Below are 24,138 nucleotides of genomic sequence, written 5' to 3' on the forward strand. Positions count from 1 at the left end.
AACACGGGGAGGTTTATTCCAGAGCAGCAATAGGCAAAAGAAACAGAATCACTTACTTTTAAATCAGTTTGCGTGATATACAAAGTGATTATTTTAGAATGGTTTCCCTAATTTACTGGTAATAAACATATCCAGATGTTGATAAATATTTTACAAAAAGAACACTGTAAATAATTTATGAGGGTGTATGTTGTATTAAAACCTGTCAACTTATGGGATACTTCCAAAAATATTCACATAACTTTCAGTTGATTATTGTGCTACAGTGTTTGCAATTTATATAAAGAAACATGGTAAATTAAAGCAATCTAAATGGACGTGACTGGACATTAAGCAATTCCCAAGGTGGTACCCTGGACCCAATTGTCTTCAATTAGGTATCAATGACCTTCCCTCCATCAGAATGTCATGAACGGGAATGTTTGCTGATGATTGCACAATGTTTAGCACCATTCATGACTCCTTATGTATTGAAACAGCCAAATGCAATAGGACTTCGACAATACGTAAGCTTAAGCTGAGAAGTGGCAAAAGTGCCAGTCAATTATCATTTGAAATAAGATAGAATCTAATGCGATCCCCCTAAAATTCAATAGCGTTATCATTACTAAATATCCCCACTATTAACCCCCTGAGAGTTATCATTGATATTATATTCAACTGCACGTCACATAAATACGATGATTACAAGAGCAGATCAGAGGCTGGGAATTCTATGGCGAGTAACTCATTTCCTGACTCCCCAAAGCCTGTCCCACTATCTCAAGGCTCAAGTGTGATGGAATACTCCCCACTTACCTGGATGATTGCAATTCCTGAAGAAGGACTTATGCCCGAAACGTCGATTCTCCTGCTCCTTTGATGCTGCCTGACCTGCTGCGCTTTTCCAGCAACACATTTTTAAGCTCTGATCTCCAGCATCTGCAGTCCTCACTCCCACCTGATTGCAATTTCAGCAATGCTCAAGATTTTCAAAACCATCTCAGCCAAAGCAGCCTCCTTGGTGACATCATATAAGTCACCTTCAACATTCATTCCTTTTGCTACTGATGCAGAGTGGCAATTCACTCAGAATTGTTCAACAACACTTTCCAAGCTTTGATCTTTATTACCTGGGAGGTCAGGCACAGCAGAGGCTTAGCAACTCAATCACTCCAGCTACATAATAACTGTATTAATGTTCTTTCAAGGTTACGGCATCAAAATCCTTGGATTCTCATCCGAACAGCACTGTGGCTGTATCAAAACTCCATGGACTACAACAGTTCAAGACAGTTCACCACCACATTCTCCATGGAAATTAGAGATGGGCTATAAATGCTTGCTTGAGCAAATAAATAAAGGTAATAGTCATGGGTGTGGATTTTCTGTTTGTAGAGCTGTTGCAGAAAATGCCATGGAAGTTGAACTTGTGTGTGCTGTGCTAACAGCAGCATCCAGCATGGGCTGTATGGTGCATTACTTTGCAAAAGGTATGCACAGGGGCACTGTCACAATGTCACAAGGCCTAATTTATTGAGATGATGCCTACCAAATGCCCAAAACTACATTGTTTCCCTCTATGCTGTAAAAGTGTTGCTTCCCCATTTCAAACTTGGACCATACTGGTTCGTTAAATAAATTTGCATGCCTTTCAAAGTTCAGGTTTTTAGCTGTGAGATTGTCTCTGCATCAGTGCTATTTAAAAGATTCCTCAATACAATTCAGTAGGTTAATTTCTGTCACATAATCCCACACAGACAGAGCTTGTGGAAATATTGTGCTGCTTTTTTTTGGTAGTTTGGTGCTGAGAGAGTGGACCTGACCCAACTGTGGCTGGAAACATGACCAGGAAAGAAAACAGATGATCGAGAGAGGTATTTTTCTGGGAAGAGGGTATGGTTTTTTTAAAGCAGATTGCAGCCACAGAAGTGCGGCTAAATTGAAGTACTTTAATTGCATAAAAATCAGTTGGATGAAGTTAGAGAAGGGGAGGAGTTTCTGAAATATGTTTAAGAGAACGTCTTTCACCAGTATTTTCTAAGTCCAACAAGGAAGGGAAAATTGCGAGATCTGTTTCTGGGGGATAAAGTAAGCCAAGTGCACAGAGTGTCTGTGCTTGAATTCTGAGAGGGCTAATAGCCAGGGTAAAATGGAACCAAAGACTGACCAGAAAAATGGTAACAATGGGTGATCATTAAAAGGATATCTTTTAAATACAAGCCATACACAGTTCAAGAAGGGTTCAAGATTTGGACCCCAAAGCCAGTATTCTTGCATGGTCAGAGAGAAAGAGAATATAATGAGACAAGAAAAAAATACATGACGAATATCATGTGAATTATTCAAGCAAGAACCAGACCAAATACACTAAGCACAAAAAATGGCCCTTTGGCCCCTCAAAAACAATTACCCTACTATTCCAATACCATTCTCTAGCAATTAATCAATAGCCTTGTTTGCATTGACATTATAAGTGCAAATCTAAATACTTCTGAAATGTTATGAGGGTTTTTGCTTTTAACAGCCTTACAGGCAGTGAATTCCAGATTCCCTCCACCCTCTGAGGGAAGTTGAGAGGGAGTGTCAAGGGTAAAATAAGACGGGCAAAGAGTGACTACAGACTGCATGTGTAATGTGGCTCCCTGGCACAAAGGTCTGTGGCGAGCCTGCACCATCCACCCCCACAGTGATGGCTGCTGCTCAGAGCAACCATAATGGCTTTAAGAGAGATTTCTGCCCCATTCTGGGAGGGGAGGCAGTGGAGTAGGACTCCTGCCATGGAGAATTGTTGGCCAATAGGTTATCTGGCAATTCCATTCACCCAGCAGCACTGGTTGGCAATGACAGCCAATGCTGGGATTCTAGGCAGTTCCGGCAAAGAGGAGCACTGGCGGTTCCTGATGAGGCCTGGTTGAGGATGACTGGAGTTCAGGTTGAAGATGGAGTAGGTGAATGGAGACAATTGATCTTAGGAGGTGAACTTCCAACAGGCACAAGGGACCAGGGCAGGATGTCACCTCCCCGCTTGCCAGATGCTAGCATACATAGCTAAAGTTGTCAGGCTTCCCGCATGGTTTAGGCCTTCCTTTAGTGATGATTAACAGATTACTAAAGGGCCTCAATATTCCCAAAGCTTGAAAGTTCCACCACGCCCCATAAAATTGATAGTCAGTTCCAGGGCAGGCAGGCAGGCATGCAGACAGTGGGCAAGCAACTCTCTGAATTTTATAAGCCCCTTCATCATTAAGGATGCAAGAAGGGGAGCATAAAGTCCAGCCCAATGAGAATAGAATGACAGTTAACATAAAAATGAATCAAAATATTCTATTAGCATGTACATAGCAAACATAGTAGGGGTTGGGATTGAACCCATCAGGGACAAAGTATAGGCAAAAAGACTAGAAAGGAAATAAATGCCAGCTGGATTAACTGCATGTCAGTATGAGTAACTGAATTTACCAAATTTTGAACTAGTTAATCTGAAGTGACTGTCAACAAAATGATGTATACTCTCCCTTACCTGATGAATTACAACCCTAGAACCAGATATATCTACGTAGAAAAGGCAATTTGATGTTTTCCTTCCTTTGGTGATCACATGTACTTATTCACAATCTTAAATGCAGTTGAAAAATCATCAAAAAACCAAGCTCAGAAAGCATCACACTTTATGCTGGTTCATTTTGTAAGGAAATTCAATCTCAGCTGAGTTCTCAGAGCAAGAAATAGACTTGCCTTAAACACATGATTGTTTCCTAGCTATTGTGATATTCACAGGTTTTGTGAGTCTTTCCTTGATTGGGTCTGAGGCAGTATTTGGTTGACAGTGTTACTGAAATAACAACAGTCTTAACAAAATATAGTTTGTTGCATGATAGCAATTAGGTATGGGTTACATTAATTTGTGAGACATAGTAAGACTATTGGTAGAGACACAGTGGTAATGTTGCTACCTCTGAGCCAGGAGGCCCAAGGTTCATATCCCACCTGCTCCAGAGGTGTGTAATAACAGGTTGATTTATAATAGCCAATAAGATTATTGGGAGATTTAAATGATGAATCTGTTGCCTTCAAACCCCTGACTTGTTCTATCTTATCCCCAATCAAGCCTATATTTCGCCATTTGATTGAATAGATTTTCATGCAGTCTACGCATTAATCCTTTCAGGTCCATGATCTTATAAACTAAATATCAGCATGATCTGAGCGTATTCAAATGGAAAAATGCAAATGTTCAAAGAATTTTAAACATAAACATAACCCACAACTCTTTAGGCTGGAGCATACATAACCTTTCATGCTTTTGCAAACATCCAGTCATGTGGAACGGTCCTTGCCCACAAAACCGGGCACACCTCGAGGTCAGACTGATGAGCATATTAGGTTAGATTCCCTACAGTGTGGAAACAGGCCCTTCGGCCCAACAAGTCCACACCAACCCTCCGAAGAGTAACCCACCCAGAAGGATATGACTATGAAGTATGTATGGACTCAGCAGGGATGGTGACTATTTCATTGCAGCCAGATATCCATAACATGAATCCAGTGCTAACAAATTGCTATTGGCCAGCACTCAATAGATAGTGATTTCACTCCAGATGCTGTTGCAAACTATGAAATTCAGTTTAAAGTCAGCCAAATTCAGTCAATTTAGAGGTATAGAAGGCCCATGATTAGCAGTCAATTAAAGCCAAATGAAAAAGCGATCAAGATTGCAAAATGGCCAATTGAAAAAGAGCTCACATCTTGGAAATTCCACTGCTTTTTGTTCATTTTCTCCCCCATTGCTTCTTGAGACTGCCCTGCTTCAGTCACAAACTGATTACAATGTATAATGTTGCTCAGTTCTCTTGGTTTATAAGACAGTTTATGCTTGGGCTTATAGTTCTTCATAGAAACTTTATTGCAGCTTAATTCTGGTATCTCATGCATGTGGGTACTGGGACACTTACAGCCACAGAGTCATAGAGATGTACAACATGGAAATAGACCCTTCGGTCCAACTTGCGCATGCCGACCAGATGTCCCAACGCACTCTAGTCCCACCTGCCAATACCCAGCCTATATCCCTCCAAACCCTTTCTATTAATATACCCATGCAGATGCCTTTGAAATGTTGTAATTGTACTAGCCTCACCACTTTTATATCCTTCCCCTCTCACCCTCAACCTATGCCATCTAGTTCTGGACTCCCCCACCCCAGGGAAAAGACCTTGTCTATTTAATCCCTTTCCATGCCCCTGTAAGGTCACCCCTCAGCCTCTGACACTCCAGGGAAAACAGCCCCAGCCTATTTAACATCTCCCTATAGCTCAAATCCTCCAACCCTGGAAACATCCTTGTAAATCTTTTCTGAACCCTTTCAAGTTTCACAACATCTTTCTGATAGGAAGGAGACCAGAATTGCACGCAATATTCCAACAGTGGCCGAACCAATGTCCTGTACAGCTGCAACATGACCTCCCAACTCCTGTACTCAATACTCTGACCAATAAAGGAAAACATACCAAACACCTTCTTCACCATCCTATCTACCTGCGACTCCACTTTCAAGGAGCTATGAACCTGCACTCCAAGGTCTCTTTGTTCAACAACACTCCCTTACCTTCTTCCCACCTTTCTTCTTTGAACCTTTATCCCTGTCCACTGCTAGTTTTAAATTCTTCAGTTCCTGTCTCATTAGCTCATCTACCTGTAATATGAAAGAGCATATATGGTATTAATTAAAACTTTCACCTGATCACTGAGTCTTCATACATAAGTTCTGATTGAGCTGCTTCAGAGTAAGATTACATTCCACATATGCATATATAGATAAATGAACATTGAAAAGGACATCTAAGCATGCATACAATATTAAATAGATCAAAAAAAACTAAATAAAGCAAAAAAATTGTTAGGAATACACTAAAATCAATCAACACCTGGAGAAAAAGAGCTACATGTAAATTCTACATGTTTCAAACATCTGGCTTTTAAACAATGAAAAAGGGAAAACAAATGGGTAAAAGCCCATTTTAAAGTCTGTTTACTCATCAACAATAGTTATTTAAAAGAGTTTAACGATTACTTTTCTAATCAACCTATTCAGAGATGTTATTGCATACATCTCGGGTAGGTGAGACTTGAACGCAAACTTCTTGGTTCAGGGGTAGGGGCACTACCATTACACCACAAGAGGGCCCCTGTGAATAGCTCCTAAAAGGCTTTTAGAATCAAGTTTAGAATGCAAAAGGGATAAGAAAGGATAATCTGATAAAACGTCAAAAACATATTAGGAAAAACAAAATTTAAATGAAACCAGCAGAACTGAAGATGTATAAGAATAACCGGAAAATTAGGAGGTCTAATGTTACTGGAACGTTCCCTGCAGAACCACAGAAGGGAATGGAGGAAAAAAGCATGCTTAATAATGGAATTACATTGTAAATAATAGAAATGGGAAATGGCAATAAGAGACAATCTGTCACTGTAAAGCAGGAGAGTGGAGGTGTGACTCCATAGGACAGATACAGTCAAGGAAAGCTGACCACTGGAAACAGCAAACCTTGGTGAGGGAAAAGGACATTCCATAAATTGTAAACCTGACTCCTATGACACTGCATCATTACCTGATATTTTTCTGTCCCATCTTTATTTTATAGAAGGACTCAAGTTTTGATGATTGCAACTGTTTTAAGAAAAGTTTGAAGTATTAGTAGGTCTTTTATTTGTCTTTATACTTGTTGAAACCAATTACATTTCCAACATTTTCTATTTTTATTTTACATTTCATGATATGCTTATGATAATAAATGAAGAATTCAGTTTATGAGCACAGAAAAAAAAAGTCAGAAATTGCCAAAACTCAGCAGGTCGGGTGGCATCTGTGGAGAGAGAGAAACAGAGTTAACATTTTGAGTCAGTGACCCTTCTTCGGAACTGACTGTAGCTAGGAAAAGGTGCTGAAGACAGGGGATGGAGGAGTAGAGACATAGAAATATACAGGGCAGAAACAGACTCTTTGGTCCAACTCATCCCATGCCGAGCAGATAGCCTAAATATATCGAGTTGCTTTGGCCAGCATTTGACCCATATCCCTCTGAACCCTTCCTATTCATATACCTATCCAGATACCTTTTAAATGTTGTAATTGTATCGGTCTCCATCACGTCCTCTGGCAGCTTATTCCATACTTGCACCACCCTCTGCATGAAAACGTTGCCCCTTAGGTACCTTTTAAATTTTTCCCCTCTTACATCAAACCTATGCTGTCTAGTTTTGGACTCCCCCATCCCATGGAAAAGACTTTGCTATTTACCCATGCTCGTCATGATTTTATAAACCTCTATAAGGTTGCCCCTCAACCTCTGAAGCTCCAAGGTAAATAGCCCCAGCCTTTTCAGCTTTTCCCTATAGCTCAAACCCTCCGACCTTTGCAAATTCCTTGCAAATCTTTTCTGAACCCTTTCAAGTTTCACAACATATAGAAGGGAGACCAGAATTGCATGCAGTATTCCAATAGTAGCCTAACCAATCCTGTACAGCTGCAACATGGCCTCCCAACTCCTATACTCAATACTCTGACCAATAAATACAACCATACCAAATGCCTTCTTCACTATCCTACCTACTTGTGACCCCAATTTCAAGGAATTATTAACCTGCCCTACAAGGTCCCTTTGTTCAGCAACACTCCCTAGGACCTTACCATTTCGTGTATAAGTCCTGCCCAGATTTACCTTTTCAAAATGTAGCACCTCACATTCATCTAAATTAAATTCCATCGCCATTCCTCAGCCCATTGGCCATCTGATCAAGATTCCATTGTATTCTGAGGTAACCTTCTTCATTGTCGATAAACAATAGATGGAGATGGAGCCCAGAAGGAGAGAACAGCAACTGGGCATACAAAGCGATGGGTAATGGTGATCCAGGGAGAATGAGAAGTTACTAATGGTGACCATTAGTGAGTGAAAATGGGTTGGATGTGATGAGAGCAGCCCATGTGATAATAAGGCCCGGTAGATGCGGGTGAAGGAAGGACATGGGAGGAGGTGTTCAGGTCCTAAAAATATTGAATCGATACTGAGTCTTGAAGGCTGCCACGTCCTCAAGTGGAAAATGAGGTGCTGTTCTTCCAACTCGCACCGAGCCTCACTGGAGCACTGCAGCAAGCCTGAGACAGGATGTTGGCCAGGGAACAAGATGGCATGTTGAAGCATCACTCTCTAAGGACAGAATGTAGGTGTTCCTAAAAGCAGTTGTCCAGTCTACACTTTGTCTCCCCAATGTAGAGCAGATCACATTGTGAGCTTTACCTGCAAGGTGTGTCTCGGGCCTTGGGTAGTGAGGAGAGAGGAGGTAAACAGGCAGGTGTTATACCTTCCACAATAGCATGGAAAGGTGCCTTGGGGGCTGTGGGGAGGTGTTGGGAGTGGAGAAGGAATGAACCAGGGTGTCCTCGAGGTGACGGCCCCTGTGAAATGCTGACAAGTGAGGAGAGGGGAAAATGTGTCCGCTGATCGCATTCTGTTGGAGTTGGCAGAAATACAGCTAATGATCCTTTGGGTGTAAATGTTGTTGGAGTGGTTACTGAGGACAAGGGGAATCCTCTCTGAGGGAAGGGAAGTGCAGGAAATGGTTGGACACCACTAAGGGCCCCCTGCAGAAGATGGAGTCATCAAAACTGATGGCACTCCTTGTGAGCAGAGATATGAATTATGCAACTTGATTCTGCTTCCTGCATGCCACAATAAATTCTGGACTTTATAGGGAGAAGAAAGAGGGGAGCATAATTAATGTTGAAAGGAACCTATTTTAGATGCTTCCAAGTGTTCAAGTTCAGTCTGGAGAATAAAGTAGTTAAAATGCTCTTACCAAGTTTAAGTGAAGATTTTTGCAATTTAACAATCTGTTAGGCTGCAGTATATCTAAAACACAGAACCTTACGGATTGGCTGACATTAATAAATCCGGGAAAGAATGAAAAACATATTTAACTTTACTAATGCCATTGATGTGTGAGAAAGCAGCTGTGTTTAATCCCATTTTTTATTAAGATTTCTCCCTTACCCTGTGATTTCCTTATCTTTAAAGACTTGTCCAACTCCCTTTTAAAATTATTACTCGATCAGCTTTCACAAACTTTTCAGGAAGATTTAATCCAGATCCTGACAACTTGATGTTTGAAAAGATTTCTCATCACGCCCTGAAACCTTCTGCTGGTAAGTCTGAAACTGTAACCTTTAGTTCTAGTTTTAATATTTATGCTTGCAAATTCCCTCATTATCTTAAAAATCTTTACTGGATTACTTCTTAACCTTGCCCTGTTCTGAGATGAATGGTTCTAACACTTCCAAACCTCTCCTCAGAATTGAAGTCTTTCATCGGTCTTTCAATTATTCGTGAAGTGCGGAATCCAAAACTGTCTGCAGTACTCCTCATGAGGCCTAAGCAGTGTTTTCAAAAATTCTGACTTGGTATTTTTGCTTCCATATGTTACTCCACTATTTATAAATCCAAGAGATCAGTGTGTGTATTCAACCACTCATCAAGCAAATGAAGAGAAGGTTGTGTTAAGAGGAAATGGACAGACTTGTTACAAATAAAAAAGGTGGACTAAAATGATCAGCATTAGTCACTTGGACAAGATCTGTATTCTAGGTTGCTGAAAGAAACTAAGGGACAAATAGGTGAGGTATTGATCAAAATCTTTCAGTTATCATTGGGCACTGAAGGACCAGTGGTCGTTATTATACCTCTGTCCAAGAAAGAGACAACTTAGGAAATTATAATAATCTCCCCAGTGTCCAGCATGCATGGGAAATGGGTGGGTGCCGTTACATGAGAAATGTTACAGCAACTTAAAAAACTCAACTTATCACTGCCACAAGATAAAAGTGCATTTTAAAAACAAGCAGCCAGGACCCATTATCACCATCAGTGAGATTTTGATCAAAAGGACAGAGAGAGGGAGGGGCAACCAAATAAACAGTTTCTGGAGTGAGGGAATCTACCCAGTCATGATAAGTTAGCTAGGTGAAAGTGAGGACTGCAGATGCTGGAGATTAGAGTTGAGAGTGTGGTACTGGAAAAGCACAGCAGGTCATGCAGCATCTGAGGCGTAGGAGAATTGATGTTTCGGGCAAAAGCCCTTCCTGAAGAAGGGCTTATGCCCAAAACGTCGATCCTCCTGCTCCTCGGATGCTGCCTGACCTGCTGTGCTTTTTCTAGCACCACACCCTCGACCCGTGATAAGTTAGTTGCTTTGTTTGTAATATCTTCAGGAAAACACAATTCTTATTTTCAGTTTTGAATCTTGGACTATTGGCATGTTGGAGAACTACCTCGTGAAGCAGGGAGACACCTTTCTGAATACGGGTTGTCTGAGAGTTCTGAATATCTGGGTACAGTAAATGGGGACATTAATGTGAAGGTGAGTCAGCTGGCTGTTGGTGATGAGGAGGCTATTGGAAATTAATTATCAAGAATGAAAGAAACTTTCATTTGGAAAAGTATGCACTCAACAAGCGTTTTGAACTCTTTTGATGGAGAAACAGAGAAAGGTGATAAAAATAGTTCCGTGAATGTTTGTGTTACACACAAAAATATTTGAAAGGCATTTGAAAGGAAGCTTGCTGAAAAGATTGTAGCCCTTACAATTGAAGGTGACAGAATGTGGCTCAAAAGGCATCAAAGATCATAAGTTTTTTAAACAGAGGCACAAAAGCAAGGAAGTTATAAGCACCCTTACAAAACCAAAACCTGAAACTGATGCATTGGCAGGAATTTTCTGGATTTTAAAGTATAATGGCATTGGGACTTTTTTGCAGATCCTGAAGAGGCTTTGACTATGGTCTGCCCACCTGAAGCAATCATCTTCAGGGCAACTGACTAATAGGCTTCCTCTGCATTTGACAACGAAGAAACTGAAATAATGGGAGGTATACCTGTGTCATAGGGCTAACTGGTGATACCAATAGGAGAGGTGATCATCACTCAAACAATGCGAGATCTGGAGCACGTCAGAATAGAGGTCTTCCTGACAGGGTGTAGACAGCAAGTTTGAAAAGAAGGGCTATTAGTGTGGAAGAGGTAGGCCTCCACATAAATGTATATGGCTGTAGTCGATCCGTATTCAGAAATGGGTGGTTAGGATTGGGAGTCCAATCATGACTTCCAAAAAGAAACTGGATATGCACTTGATGGGAGAAGTTTGCACAGCTAAGGAAAAGGTCAAGTTGAATGGGGCTAGCTGAGCCTCTTTGGCAGAAAGTCAGTCAAAACACCAAATGACTTCCTTCTCTCCTTTAACCATTCTATTAATTTATTGTAAGACTATAAGGCAAAACAGGCATTCCATGACAGGCTGGATTTGTGAGGGGTGCGAGTGAAGGCAGGGAAAATGTCTCCAATTTGTGCAAAACAGTTTTTTGGAGATGTTTAATAGTTTCCTTAGAAGAAAACAAGCCAGAATTTTTTTTTAAAATCTAGGTGACACAGTGGCTCAGTGGTTAGCACTGTTGCCTTATAGCACCAGGGATCCGGGTTCAATTCCTGCGTCACGTGACTGGATGGAGTTTGAACATCCTCCCCATGTCTGTGTGGGTTCCTTCAGGTGCTCCGGTTTCCTCCCACAATCCAAAGATGCGCAGTTCAGGTGAATTGGCCATGCTAAATTGCCCATAGTGTAGATTAAATGTATTAGTCCAGGGTAAATGTAGAGCAGTAGGAGAATGGGTCTGAATGGGATACTCTTCAGATGGTTGGTGTGGACTTGTTGAGCAAAAGGGCCTGTTTCCACACTGTAAGGATTCTATATCTAAAATGTATTTTACACTTAAAATGTTCACAAATATTTCAACATAGTAATCAGGTCTTGCAATGTAGATTTTGCCCTCTAATGCCCTGCACTTATACAGATATATGAATTAGGAGCACAAATTGGCTATTCAGCCTTTCAAAGTTGCTCTGCCAGTCAATAAGACCATGGCTAATCTGTTTGTGTTCTGAATTCTACATTCCTACTTACCCTGAGTAATCACTAAGAATCTATCCAGCCGAGCCTCAAAAACAATCAATGACCTTATCTCCACTGCCTTTTGAGACAGACTTCCAAAATTGCACAAACCTCAGAGAGAAAAAAAAATCCCTCATCCTTGTCCTGAAAGGGTGACCCTAATTTTAAAACTGTACCCCCTAGTTTTGAACTCACCCCCATGAATAAATACCATCAAGACCATTAAGGGTTGATAAGATTCAGACAAATCACTCTTCACCCTTCTCAACACAAGTAAAAACAAGCCCAGCCTGCCCAATCTTTCCACAGAAGATAATCCACTAAGTTCAGTGATCAATCGAGTAAATCTCAACTGAATAGCCTCTGACAAACTGAAAGCATTTTGTCAATGAGGAAACCAAAACTGCTTAGAGTGTTTGACATGCTGTCACACAAATTCTCACCTTTACACTTTATATGCAGATGGTTAGAACTCCACATTACAAAGTGGTATTTGCAAGGAACAATGTGCTGAATATTATATGTAATTCCTGGGCAAGCATAATTCAACCATGTACAAGCTCAACTGATAAGCTGAATTGTTTGTTTTCAATTCTGAATAGACTCAGGAGTATCCAATAAGTGGTTCCAATTCCCAGAATCATGTTTAGTGTTTGAGACGTTCTGAAGTCTGTGAGCACAGGCTGATTGACAATGATCAGTATTCTGCCTGTTGCAAACAGCTAAAGTGACATACTGCTTGCTATGATCAAACAGTCATGAGGACATATTCTGGCATCATACCTGCAATGACATTACTGTTAAGAAGAATAATGTATCCAAATATTGTGTTCTTTCAATTAAACAAAAATTTGGGGTACAACTGTTCTCTGGTGCATTACCCATGGCAATATATCTACTAATCAAGTTGCCTTTTTAAATTTAAATGCAAGTTGGGGAACAATTATTCCCTGATACATTCTCTATGGCAAAGCCTCAATCAAGAAAAATCCTTTTTCTCATTCAGTATAAATTGTTGCCCCTTTAAAATTTGTATGCGTGCATCTATCTTGATTAGTGTAAGATGAAATGCTTCAACAGCATACCTCAATAACACATCTCTCAACACTGATTTTAAATGATTGAATGTGACTATTACAAAATATTCAAAACTGGTTGCTAGGTGCAAATTAAATAGTGAGTGAAAATGGGTTTATCTCCCAAAATACACAATATTAATACTCCACAAATGGAGAGTAACCTGGTTTTAAATTATAGGACACGACTTTTAAAAAAAATATACAAAACCATTTTCTAGTTCTATTAGGGTGCAGTTATAAAAAGCCATTGCAAAATAGAACTATCAGCACAAAAGCTCATTCATCATATCTAGCTCATGTCTGAAAGTGCAAGTGGGGGCTCATTGATATTCTGGGTGTGCCTCCTAATTTTTTGGGTGGGGTAAGCTCTTAGCATAACGTTTATAAAATTTGTACAACAGTTTGCAGAAACTCAACTTGCATTGAACGTGAGTTCCAATTAAAATTTCACGATCTCCAAATTTTGATTAATTGTGCCAAAGAAAAATAAATCAAGAAAACAATTCAGCTCACATATTTTCTCAACAAATACTCAAGTTCTCTTTAAAGTGATAGGGTTAGGAATTGCCACAAAGTTATTCCTATTTCTATCTATTTAGGAAGCAATTTCAACTTAATCCAAAACTAAGCTAATATGATTGATGCAGCCACCTATTTTACACACCACCCAAACCTGGTGGGCTGTAAAATGGGAAGCAAATCCAAGTCTTTTGGGTGGGTTAGCCTAAAATTTTGGATCAGTATTGTCCTGAAAATATTTATGGGTGTCCTTTCACACTGAGGTCAAGTTTTCAGCTCATGACTCAGATATTGATATGTTCCACCCGCTACTTTAAAATAAATCATGCTCGGGTGAATAAAGATCAGAATCTTAAAAGCAGTACCGTGTATAAGGAAACAATGTTGTAAGATCCAGTGACTTCAGATGACTCCGTTAGAATAATAATATGTGCTTAAGATGTCTTTTTTGAATCAAAAAATTAAAATATCTCTAAAACGTGGGAAAAAAGAAGCTTTTATCTTGTTATTCCTTGCAGATGGCAGCTGAAGGTAAACAAGATTAGACTTGAAATTTTGCACAGATTTAGAAGCTGTAAATGGTAAATAGAATTGAAGCCACTTCCTGTGGGATTTAAGCTGCACTACTTATCAATAGATCCAATTTGGCAATCTGTGTTATTAAACAACCATGTCAGGTTTACAATTTGAGGGCTAACAAATTACGCTTTTTTACAAATATTTGTGAAAATGAATAAATATTTGTTAGACAATTGAGTTTGGGGCTCAAGAATTTGTGTATACGAGTCAGAAAGGAAGAACTGAAGAGTTTTAAGAACAGGAGTAAAAGCTATTGGCACAAGCAGACTATTGCTTTCTCCAGATCATTGTTCAGCAATCATTAATTAATTCAAAAAGAAATTCACAAATTGACTAATTTATTAATTGCGGAAATAATAAGCAAGCTATGACAGTAGCACATTTTATCCAAGACTTCATGAGTATGTGCATGATCAGTCTTGCTTTTCTTTCATTTAAAGCATTTCTGTACCTTTACGCCCTTTGGACTAAGAACAACTAACATGATAGGAGAAGCCTCATGTCATTATCTTTGAACAAAATCTTTACGTAGAGCAACAACATATTTTATTCTTGTATTTGCAAGCCAATGTTTTCTCATACCTGGATCATGCTGCACATTGCCATAAACAACATACAACCAAAGGAATCTGGACTAGGCCAGATCCTTTCAAAAAATTTCAAGAAGGTAGGCCAGACCCTAACTTTTCGAGATGTTTTAAGCAGGTGTAAAGTGGATATTCCAGGAGTGATGCAGCTGGCCCAACCGCTTAGTTTTAAACAAAACAGAATTTATTCGCATTATTACCAAATGAAACACAAACAAAAGAGAACATAGAATAAGTTAACTATTTAAAACTCTATCGTAACTTAATGACGCTGCTGCAAATACTTGCAACAGCCTCATAAAGACCCCGTTGGCAAAGATAGGTAACATCAAACACAGGTTGTTACAGGAGAGATGAGAGACAGAGGGAGAACTAGCATGGAGCTGTTTCTTTCACCAGCAGCCTCAAAAACTGACTGCTTGCTAAAACCAAACCATAACAAACAGAGAAAAGCTGAGCTGGTAGATCTGGTCACTATCCTTTCATCTTACAAGTTTTTTTTTAAAAAAACTTAAAAGCTTCTTCAAGTAGATAAACCCAGACATTTCAGAACCTGTGTTTTCGTTAAAGCCACAGCATCGTAGTTCCAAATACTGATCCTTGCTCTAAGTTCTTCACTCTTATTCCTGACACTCCTTGCACTGAAGCAGACACACTTTAGCCCATCCTTTTGTTCCATCAACTGTGTAGCCTTCCTGATAGGCTCTCTGCATTCTATTTCTGCCCAATCAATAACTACCCTCTTCTTTGATCTGTAGCTCTGGTTCCCATTCCCTGCCAAACTAATTTAAACCCTCCCAAAGTGCTTTAGCAAATCTTCTGCCCAGGACATTGGTGCCCCTCTATATTAAGTGTAACCCGTCTAACTTGTAACTAGTGGTGTGCCACAGGGATTCATGCTGGGCCACAATTGCTTACAATATATATTAGTGACTCTGAAGAGGTATATGAATGCACAGAAGCCCAGATGACGGAAGACACAAAAATAGGTGGGAAGGATGGCAGAAAGAGTCTGCAGGGAGACACAGACAGGTTAGAGAGTCGGCAAAAGCTTGGCAGATGGAAAATAATTTGGAAACATATGAAGTTATGCACTTTGGCAGGAATAGAGGAACTGAATATTATTTAAATGGAGAAAGACTGCAGAATGCTACAGAATAGAAGAATTTAGGACTTTTTGCCATGAATCACAAAAAGGCTAGCATCCACGTTCAGCAGGTAATAGGGGAGGCAAATGAAATGTTGGCCTTTATTTCAAAGGGAATAGATTTTAAAATTAGGGAGGTTTTGTTAAAACTATACAAGGTATTATTCAGACCACAACTGACAGCTTTGAGTCCCTTCTCTAGGGAATGATATTCTGACATGAGAGGCAGTCCAGTGAAGTTTCACTAAGCTAATACCAGAAATGGAGGAACTGTCTTATGAGAAGAGGTTGAGTAGATAGGGCTTATTCATTGGAATGTAGAAGAATTTGAGGTCACCTTACTGAACCATACAAGATTCTTAGAGGACTTGACAGGGTAGATGCAGAAAAGTTCATTCCCCTTGTGGGAGAGTCTAGAACTGGAGACGGCATAATCTCAAACTAAGGGGTCACACATTTAACAGAGATGAGGACGGATTTCTTTCTTAGAAGGTTGTAAATCCTCTGGTATTCTTGACTGCAGAAGGCGGTTGAGGCTTGGGTCATTAAGTATTTTCAAGGCTGAGTCAGACAGTTTCTTAATCAGCAAGGGAATCAAGGGTTTTGCGAAAAAGGCATGAAACTGAACAAGACTATTGCTACTGTAAAAAGACCACTGAATCTTCAAGTTAACACCTATATAAACACCACATCCATCCATTTCTTGAATGAGAAGTTGGTGAATGACCACACCATGACGTTCCTGCACAGCACCCTGGAAGTTGCTATGATTCATGTAACACTGAGGATTTTAAGAGAACAGTTCAGTGGAACATTTGAGAGAGATAGGAGATACACTGAATGATTCTTATAAAGACCACATTTTGTTAATTTGCTTTACTTTTAGATTATGGACCAAAATTGGAAAAGGAAACGGATTTAAACCAAACAGAGTATGGAAGGCGATGTTGCAGCTTTAAAATAAGCTAAGGGAACTCATTATGAATTGCAACAACACTGCTGCTCTGTTGAAGCAGTTGGGGAGGATTGTTGAACTAATTAGTGATAATGGTGTGTGTTCAAGGCAGCTTTGCCAAGAGTCAGGCTGTTGATTGGTTTTTCAATCAGGACCAGCTGTGTGAGCCAGGAATGTTCTGCGTGACAACAACGCTTTGATTGGCTCCTGGGCAAATGGACAACCTGTATGTGATCAATACAGCAGCAAAGACTTAAAAAATAAAAAAAGTGGCATTCTTTATCTCTGCAGAAAAGTAACAAAGAATTGGAAGATAGCTGGCTACTCTCGCTCACCATATAAAAGATGCCGCCTCTAATCAATGACTGAGAGATTGGACATTTAATGTGCCAGCTGCATTATATATTCAGTGAAGAACCGAGTAGATTTGGGATGAAATTGATAGGAGATCAGAAAGACACAGATGAAGCAATCCTGTGTACTGATGCTATTTAACTGTGTTCCCCAAATATCTTTTATTCTCCACCCATAACATTGACGTTTTAATTTGTCAATGTTTGCACGTTTATGTAGAGGTTTAAGAAGGAGTAGAATTTAAGTTAGAAAGTTATAAGTTGATAATTCTTATTTTGTTTGCCTGTAATTAAAATGTATTAATTGTAATAAATTGTTGTTAAGTATAATTGTTGTTAAGCCTGTTGTTAAGTATAGAACTCTGGTCCAAGTTTTCCATGAACCTAAGTTCATCACACAGGAGCACTGAGAACTTTGAGTAATTTGATTAAATCTTTAAGTTTTGTGAAGGTCCTGGGAGTACTGGTGCTTCATTATCAGTGTGCTGTCCCAACCCATAGCTGTTCCAAGAATCAGTGATTTTTGTGGCCTATCAATGGCCTTTGGACTGAGGCTGCATTGTGCTTTACAGCTTAGACATGAACATTTGTTGATCAGGATAGCAGCAGAAAGCAGCTCTCTCTCTCTCTCTCTCTCTCTCTCTCTCTGTCAGTAAAAGACAAATCTTAAAGCAAAACTAGCTAAAAGCTCTCTCAATGAAGTAGTCTGAAAGCCTGAAAAAGTTTCAAACATCAGGACCGAACTGTTTCCCACGTGAATCTGAAATCTAACCTGAAGATCTGTTACTGTCACGAATTTGATTTTATAAACAGGGAGCCTAAAGATCTACGAGAAGTTAACTCATGCCACCTTCTGAATTCATACCTTTATCAAAAGGGATCCTTTTACTCTTTTGGCCAATTTCTTTTCAAATTTGTAACGTCTCTGCAGATGGTATTGCATTGTTTTGTCTGTGCATGATTATGTACATATGGGATTAATGGGAAATATTTGAATTCTGAATAGTGGTTTAGTTCTCATTTTCTTTTGTTTTGCCACTTTCATAAATAAAAAGTCTTGCTTGTAATGGCAGTTATTCAAATTTATTAGAGAAGCCTGATGGACATTGTATAATGCTGTAGAAAACAAAAGAAAGACAAATTTAACATTTCAACGCAACAACATTCTGTTGAAACTGTACAAAATGATATTTGGGCCACAGACAGAGTATTGTGTCCAGCTCTGGAATCCACACTATAGGAGAAATGTGATTATATTAGAGAGGATGCAGAGGAGGTTTCACAGGATGTTGCTTGGGCTGAGAGTTTTAGTTGTTAAGAGAGATTGGCTGGACTGGAGCTATTTTCCTTGGAGCAGAGAAGACTGAGGGAAGGACATGATTGAGACATATAAAATTGTGATGGCACACACAGGATAGACAGGAAGGAAATGTTTCCCCTTTGAGGAGGGATCAATGACCAGGGGTCATAGACTTAAGATAAGGGGCAAGAGGTTTAGAGGGAAGGTGAGGAAAATTTTTTTCACTCAGAGGCTGGTGGGATTCCAGAACTTAATGCCTGTTAAACTGGTAGAGGCAAATACCCACAAAATATTTGAGATATTTAGACAAAAGTGTCCGAATGGGTATATGAATGAGAAGGGTTTAGAGGGACATGGACTAAACGCTGACAAATGGGACTAAGTCAGAATGGAATGTCTGGTCAGCATGGAAGAGTTGGACCAAAGAGTCTGCTTCTACGCTGTATGACTCTTACAATTCTATAACTTTATTTTGGGTGATTTGCTAAACCATTTCATTAAAATTCATGGATTAGTGAGGCTTGATTGCCAATGGACTCTTCCTATCAGAGTGATAACAGTACCTTGTGAAGTGCTTCCAGCATTAGTATTGTAGAATGTAATCCTTCTTTACAACGTGAATACAATGAATAGCATAAACTATGTAATCCTCTGGAAAACATTCTTCTAATATCAGCTACCATTTGGATAACCATCACAATATTGATTATTATTGATTGCTGTCTCTTTCTCATGGCAGGAATTCCTTACAGGTGTTGCTTTTGTACCTGCACTGAGATACATTCCCCCACACAAGGCCCGTCCCTGTAATGTGCACTGCTTCTCGGGTCACCAGGCCTGACTCCACCATGTACCTACCACCCTCAGACAGAAACTCCAGCAGTGTCTCCTGACTTGGGTTCGGATGTCAGGAAATTTCTTGACTGCTTTGAGAGAAAAAAAAGCCACGTCAAGATTGGAAAAAAACATGAGGGAATATAGAGTGGATGAAGAGCCAGGGACTGTGTGTCAAAAGTTGGAGATTTTAAAAACTGGATTGTAGGAGGTAGAGATGATTGATGGAGGTTAAGTGCTGAACAGTCTAATAGGAAAGAATGAGGTAGAGTGGAAAACAATACAGTTGATCTTGATTTATGCTGTCGATATAGAGAGGAGGAAATTCTAAGGCCATCTATACACTTTTTCTAGAGCTTGTTGTGTTTGTGACCTTGAGCACCACTGCCACAATTCAAGATTGTTTTGTTTTTGGATTACACCTTCAATACCTGCACTCTGATTTCCTCCTCCACCTCTTTGCGTTTCTCTTCCTTGATGAGTTCAGCAACGTACTTCTGGGAAAAGTTTGTGTCCTCCTTTCGGTTCTTCCACGTCACTGCAGCACAAGAAGAGGAAAAGAAGTTGAGACTTTATTGACAGAGCAGATGGTCAACAGTTTAACAAATGCTACTATTGGCTCTTGTTTGTTTCTTCCCCCAAGGCAGAAACAGGAAACGAGATAAAAAAAGAAAGAGCATTTTTTGTTAATGCATATTGTATAGCAAGTTAGATCGAGCATTTACTGCAGCATTGTAGACTGAAGGTGTAAAAGGCTCTGTGTTTAAGGAGGTCTGTATTCACCACAGAGAGAAGGAAAATATCAAAGGCAGATAACTTAGCCTATTCTAGCCGCACCCTGTCGGGTAGTTGATAAGCCAGCAATGTTGGCAGTTGTTTTGTAGCAAGTTCCCTAGTTGGTCCGATATAAATAATCATAGTCATACAACACGGGAACAGACAACCAGTCCATGCCAAACATAATCCCAAACTAAACTAGTCCCACCTAGCTGCTCATGGCCCATATACCTTCAAACCTTTCCTATTCAGGTGCTTATCTAAGTGTCTTTTCTTCACATCAATTTATACAATAAAATCTACAGTTAGTTTACCTGAAAGACAGGAATCATAAAATAATGATTTGAGAAGTTAAAAAAGTCTCAATATCATCACAGGACAAATGGAGAGCCAGTCTATTCAAATAAAATCAAATACTGTGAATTCTGGTAATCTGAAACAAACACACAGGATGCTGAAGAAACTCAGCAGGTCTGGCAGCATCTGTTGAGAAAACCCAGAGTTAATGTTTCGAGTCCAGTATCTGGAGCTAAAAGGAAATGTAACTCTACAGATACTGCCAAACCTGCTGGGTTTCCTCAGCATTCTATGTATTTGAGCCAGTAAACACAGCTAGCCAATATCTGTTTCTCAAATGGGTATAGTCAAATTTTTAAAAATGTATACATATGTGTTAAAAAAGTAAAAAAGAACCTAAAATGCAATTAGAATCTTGGTGGGAGTAGTGGAAGTGACACATTGTTTTGCTCCAGATATTTGAAAAATAACATCAGGAAGCAAGGTGAATTAACCTCTTGGTAATTAGGATGTGTGCCATCCATTCACAATGTCATAAGGGTTCCTGCACAATCTTATTATGGTCCTCTCCCACTTTCCTCTGAATAAAAGACAGGATACCAGTTGCAAGAGTATTTACGCTATTCTAGGAAACAGAAATCCTTGACGCATAAGATTTTACTGGCATTTTTATTTCTCAGGCCCACCTAAATTACTCTGTCAATAACATTGTCAAGTAGCTGAAAAGAATAGTTAGCAATATGACTTCACTAGAATGAATTGAATTGGATGCCTCAGAAGGCTGAAGAATATAAAGTAATCTGTAGACTAGATCATTTAGTTATGTTTACAAAATCAAGGAAGAGAATATTGTTTTGTTCCAGCAAAGCGGCTGTACTATTTGTAAAATCATCAAATAAACTTCAAGTGAAAATACATGAACTGAACTATAGAGGATCCCTATATACACCTTAGAGTGCAGTAAACTTCCAATGTCTCTGGTGCCTAACTGCAAGTTAAGTTCATCAGTACAGTATTATAGGACACCAGATTATAGTCCAACAGGTTTATCTGAAATCACAAGTTTCCTGACGAACGAGCAGTGCTCCAAGAGCTTGTGATTTCAAATAAACCTGTTGGTCTATAACCTGGTGACTCCTGAACTGTCCACCGCAGTCCAACACTGGCACCTCTACATCATCATTGGTATTACATATGCAAACCAATATGCTTTTTGAAATGTACAACTAAGATCTCTTGCTTATCTATGATATTCTGGGGATTCATGTAAATTTCCTTGAACAAATCAATATACGCCAATGCAAAAGCATGTGAATGAGCTTCCAGTTCATGGCAACCAACAATATCATCTGTCCACCACATAGAAAAGGCCAACTTCACATTCCAGTTTACAGCAAGCCTGATAAAATAAAGACATAAGAATATAAGAAAAAGGATCAGGAGTAAGCAACTTGACCTTCAAGTCTGCTTTGTCATTCAAGGCTTAGCATGGTTCAATGGGGAACTACCTCTCATTCTCCTGAATGCTCAGGAATACAAGCCTGGTCTACCCAATATCTTCTTATGGAATGACTGCCTCATCCCAGAAACCTGACTACTAAACCTGTATTGCCATCCTCTAAGACAAGAGACCAAAACTATACACATACCCAAGATGCAGGGTCATCAAGGCCATACATAATTACAGTGAAACTCCTTCATCTCTATACTCCAATATCTTTGCAGGGAATAACCATGGTATCTGTGACCATACTATCTGGCCTTTCCAGGAGTAGAAACTGTCTTTGGTTGTACCCCCTGCAGAAACACAACACTGGTCCTGATGCCTTGGTTGATGACACATGCTGCAGACACACTCATAAACCTGCCATATACCCTCCAACTCTGCTGACTAATTCTTGGCTTATTGCAGTTCGTGACTATCCAATAATCCATGCTTTAAATGTGCCCCTGGGGGTGAGTTTGCAGATATCTGCTAAAGTCTGTTCCACTGGCTCATTAATTATGCTTAGCCCTTCATCCTCTCCATTTAGTCTGTCACTAATCAACTGTACTGGCCACAACTGGAAAAAGCAACGGTTGTTAGGAGGGAGAGGTTGGAAAGAATGTCTAAATTGGGTCCATGCTATTTTGCCATGAAACATGCCCCCGTTCTTGCTCTCATGAGGTTTGTAAAATTGTGCATAATATGACTATTCATAAAACTCAAGAACCCAAATCTTCTGCTATGCCTTTGTGAGGGGCAGGTCATGCCTCACAAGCCTTATTGACCTTTTTGAGGATGTGACAAAACACATCAATGAAGGCAGAGCAGTGGATGTAGTGTATATGCATTTTAGTAAGGTGTTTGATAAGGTTCCCCATGGTCGGCTTATTCAGAAAGGAAGGAGGCATGGGATGCAGGGAGATTTGGTATCTGGATACAGATTTGACTGGCCAACAGAAGACAGAGGGTGATAGTAGATGGAAAGTATTCAGCCCGGAACTCAGTGACCAGTGGTGTTTCTTAGAGATCTGTTCTGGGACCTCTGCTCTTCGTGATTTTTATAAATGACTTGGATGAGGAAGTAGAAGGTGGGTTAGTATGTTTGCCAATGACATGAAGGTTAGTGGAGTGATGGATAGTGTGGAGGGCTGTTGTAGATTGCAACAGGACATTGACAGGATACAGAACTGAGCTGATAAGTGGCAGATGGAGTTCAACTTGGAAAAGTGTGAAGTGATTCATTTTGGAAGGTGGAATTTGAATACAGAATGCAAGGTTAAAGGCAGGATTCTTGGCAGTGTGGAAGAAAACAGGAATCTTGGGGTCCATGGTCCATAGATCTCTCAAAGTCACTACCCAAGTTGATAGGGTTGTTAAGAAAGCATATGCTGTGTTGGCTTTCATTTGCAGGAGGATTGAGTTTAAGAGCTGCAAGGTTTTACTGTATCTTTACAGAGCCTGGTCAGACCACACTTGGAATATTGTGTTCAGTTCTCGTTGTCTCATTATAGGAAGGATGTGGAAGCTTTAGAGAGGATGCAGAGGAGATTTACCAGGATTCTGCCTGAACTGAAGGGCATGTCTTATGAAGAAATGTTGAGGGAGCTAAGGCTTTTCTCACTGAAGCAAAGAAGGGTGAGAAGTGACTTGATAAAGGTGTACAAGATGATGAGAGGCATAGATAGGGTGAATAGTCAGAGACTTGCTCCCAGGGCAGAAATACTATCACAAGGGGGCACAATTTTAAGGTGACTGGAGGAAGATTTAGGGGAGATTTCAAAGGTTAGTTCTTTACACAGAGAGTGTTGGGTACGTGGAATACATTGCCAACGGTGGTAGTAGAGTCAGATACATTAGAGACATTTAAACAACTCTTTGAAAGGCACATGGATGATAGTAAAATGAAAGATATGTAGGTTAGTTTGATCTTAGAGTAGGATAAAAGGTCAGCACAACATCAAGGACCAAAGGGCCTGTACTGTGTTGTACTGTTCTATGTTCTACTCTCTCGCTGTGTAGAGCAAATGGTACGTTAGCCTTCAAAGTGAGAGGATTCAAGTGCAAGAGCAGGGATGTCTTGCTGCAATTATACAGGACCTTGGTGAGACCATACCTGGTGTATTGTGTTCTACTATGGAGGGAATGCAGCGAAGGGTTAACAGACCAATTCCTAGAATGACAGAACTAATATATGAAGAGAGCCTAATCAGTTAGGACTATATTCAGTTTATAAAAGTTGAAAA

At 39.8% G+C, this 24,138-nt stretch overlaps 1 protein-coding gene across 2 annotated transcripts in view; it reads right to left on the reverse strand.

Moving 5' to 3' along the window:
• The window catches only part of iqca1 (IQ motif containing with AAA domain 1), a 155,043-nt gene that overhangs the window by 51,409 nt on the left and 79,496 nt on the right, over nucleotides 1-24,138 (reverse strand). Inside the window, exons 10-11 of one of the 2 annotated variants that reach the window (XM_072578748.1) lie at nucleotides 19,767-19,873; nucleotides 5,588-5,674 (exon numbers count right to left, since the gene is read on the reverse strand). In XM_072578748.1, the coding sequence (XP_072434849.1) occupies nucleotides 5,588-5,674; nucleotides 19,767-19,873 (194 nt within the window). The remainder of the gene's footprint in view (nucleotides 1-5,587; nucleotides 5,675-19,766; nucleotides 19,874-24,138) is intronic. The other variant, XM_072578749.1, reaches the window with a different exon arrangement.

This window comes from Chiloscyllium punctatum, chromosome 10 (assembly GCF_047496795.1).
Source record: "Chiloscyllium punctatum isolate Juve2018m chromosome 10, sChiPun1.3, whole genome shotgun sequence".
Taxonomy (NCBI): Eukaryota; Metazoa; Chordata; class Chondrichthyes; order Orectolobiformes; family Hemiscylliidae; genus Chiloscyllium; species Chiloscyllium punctatum.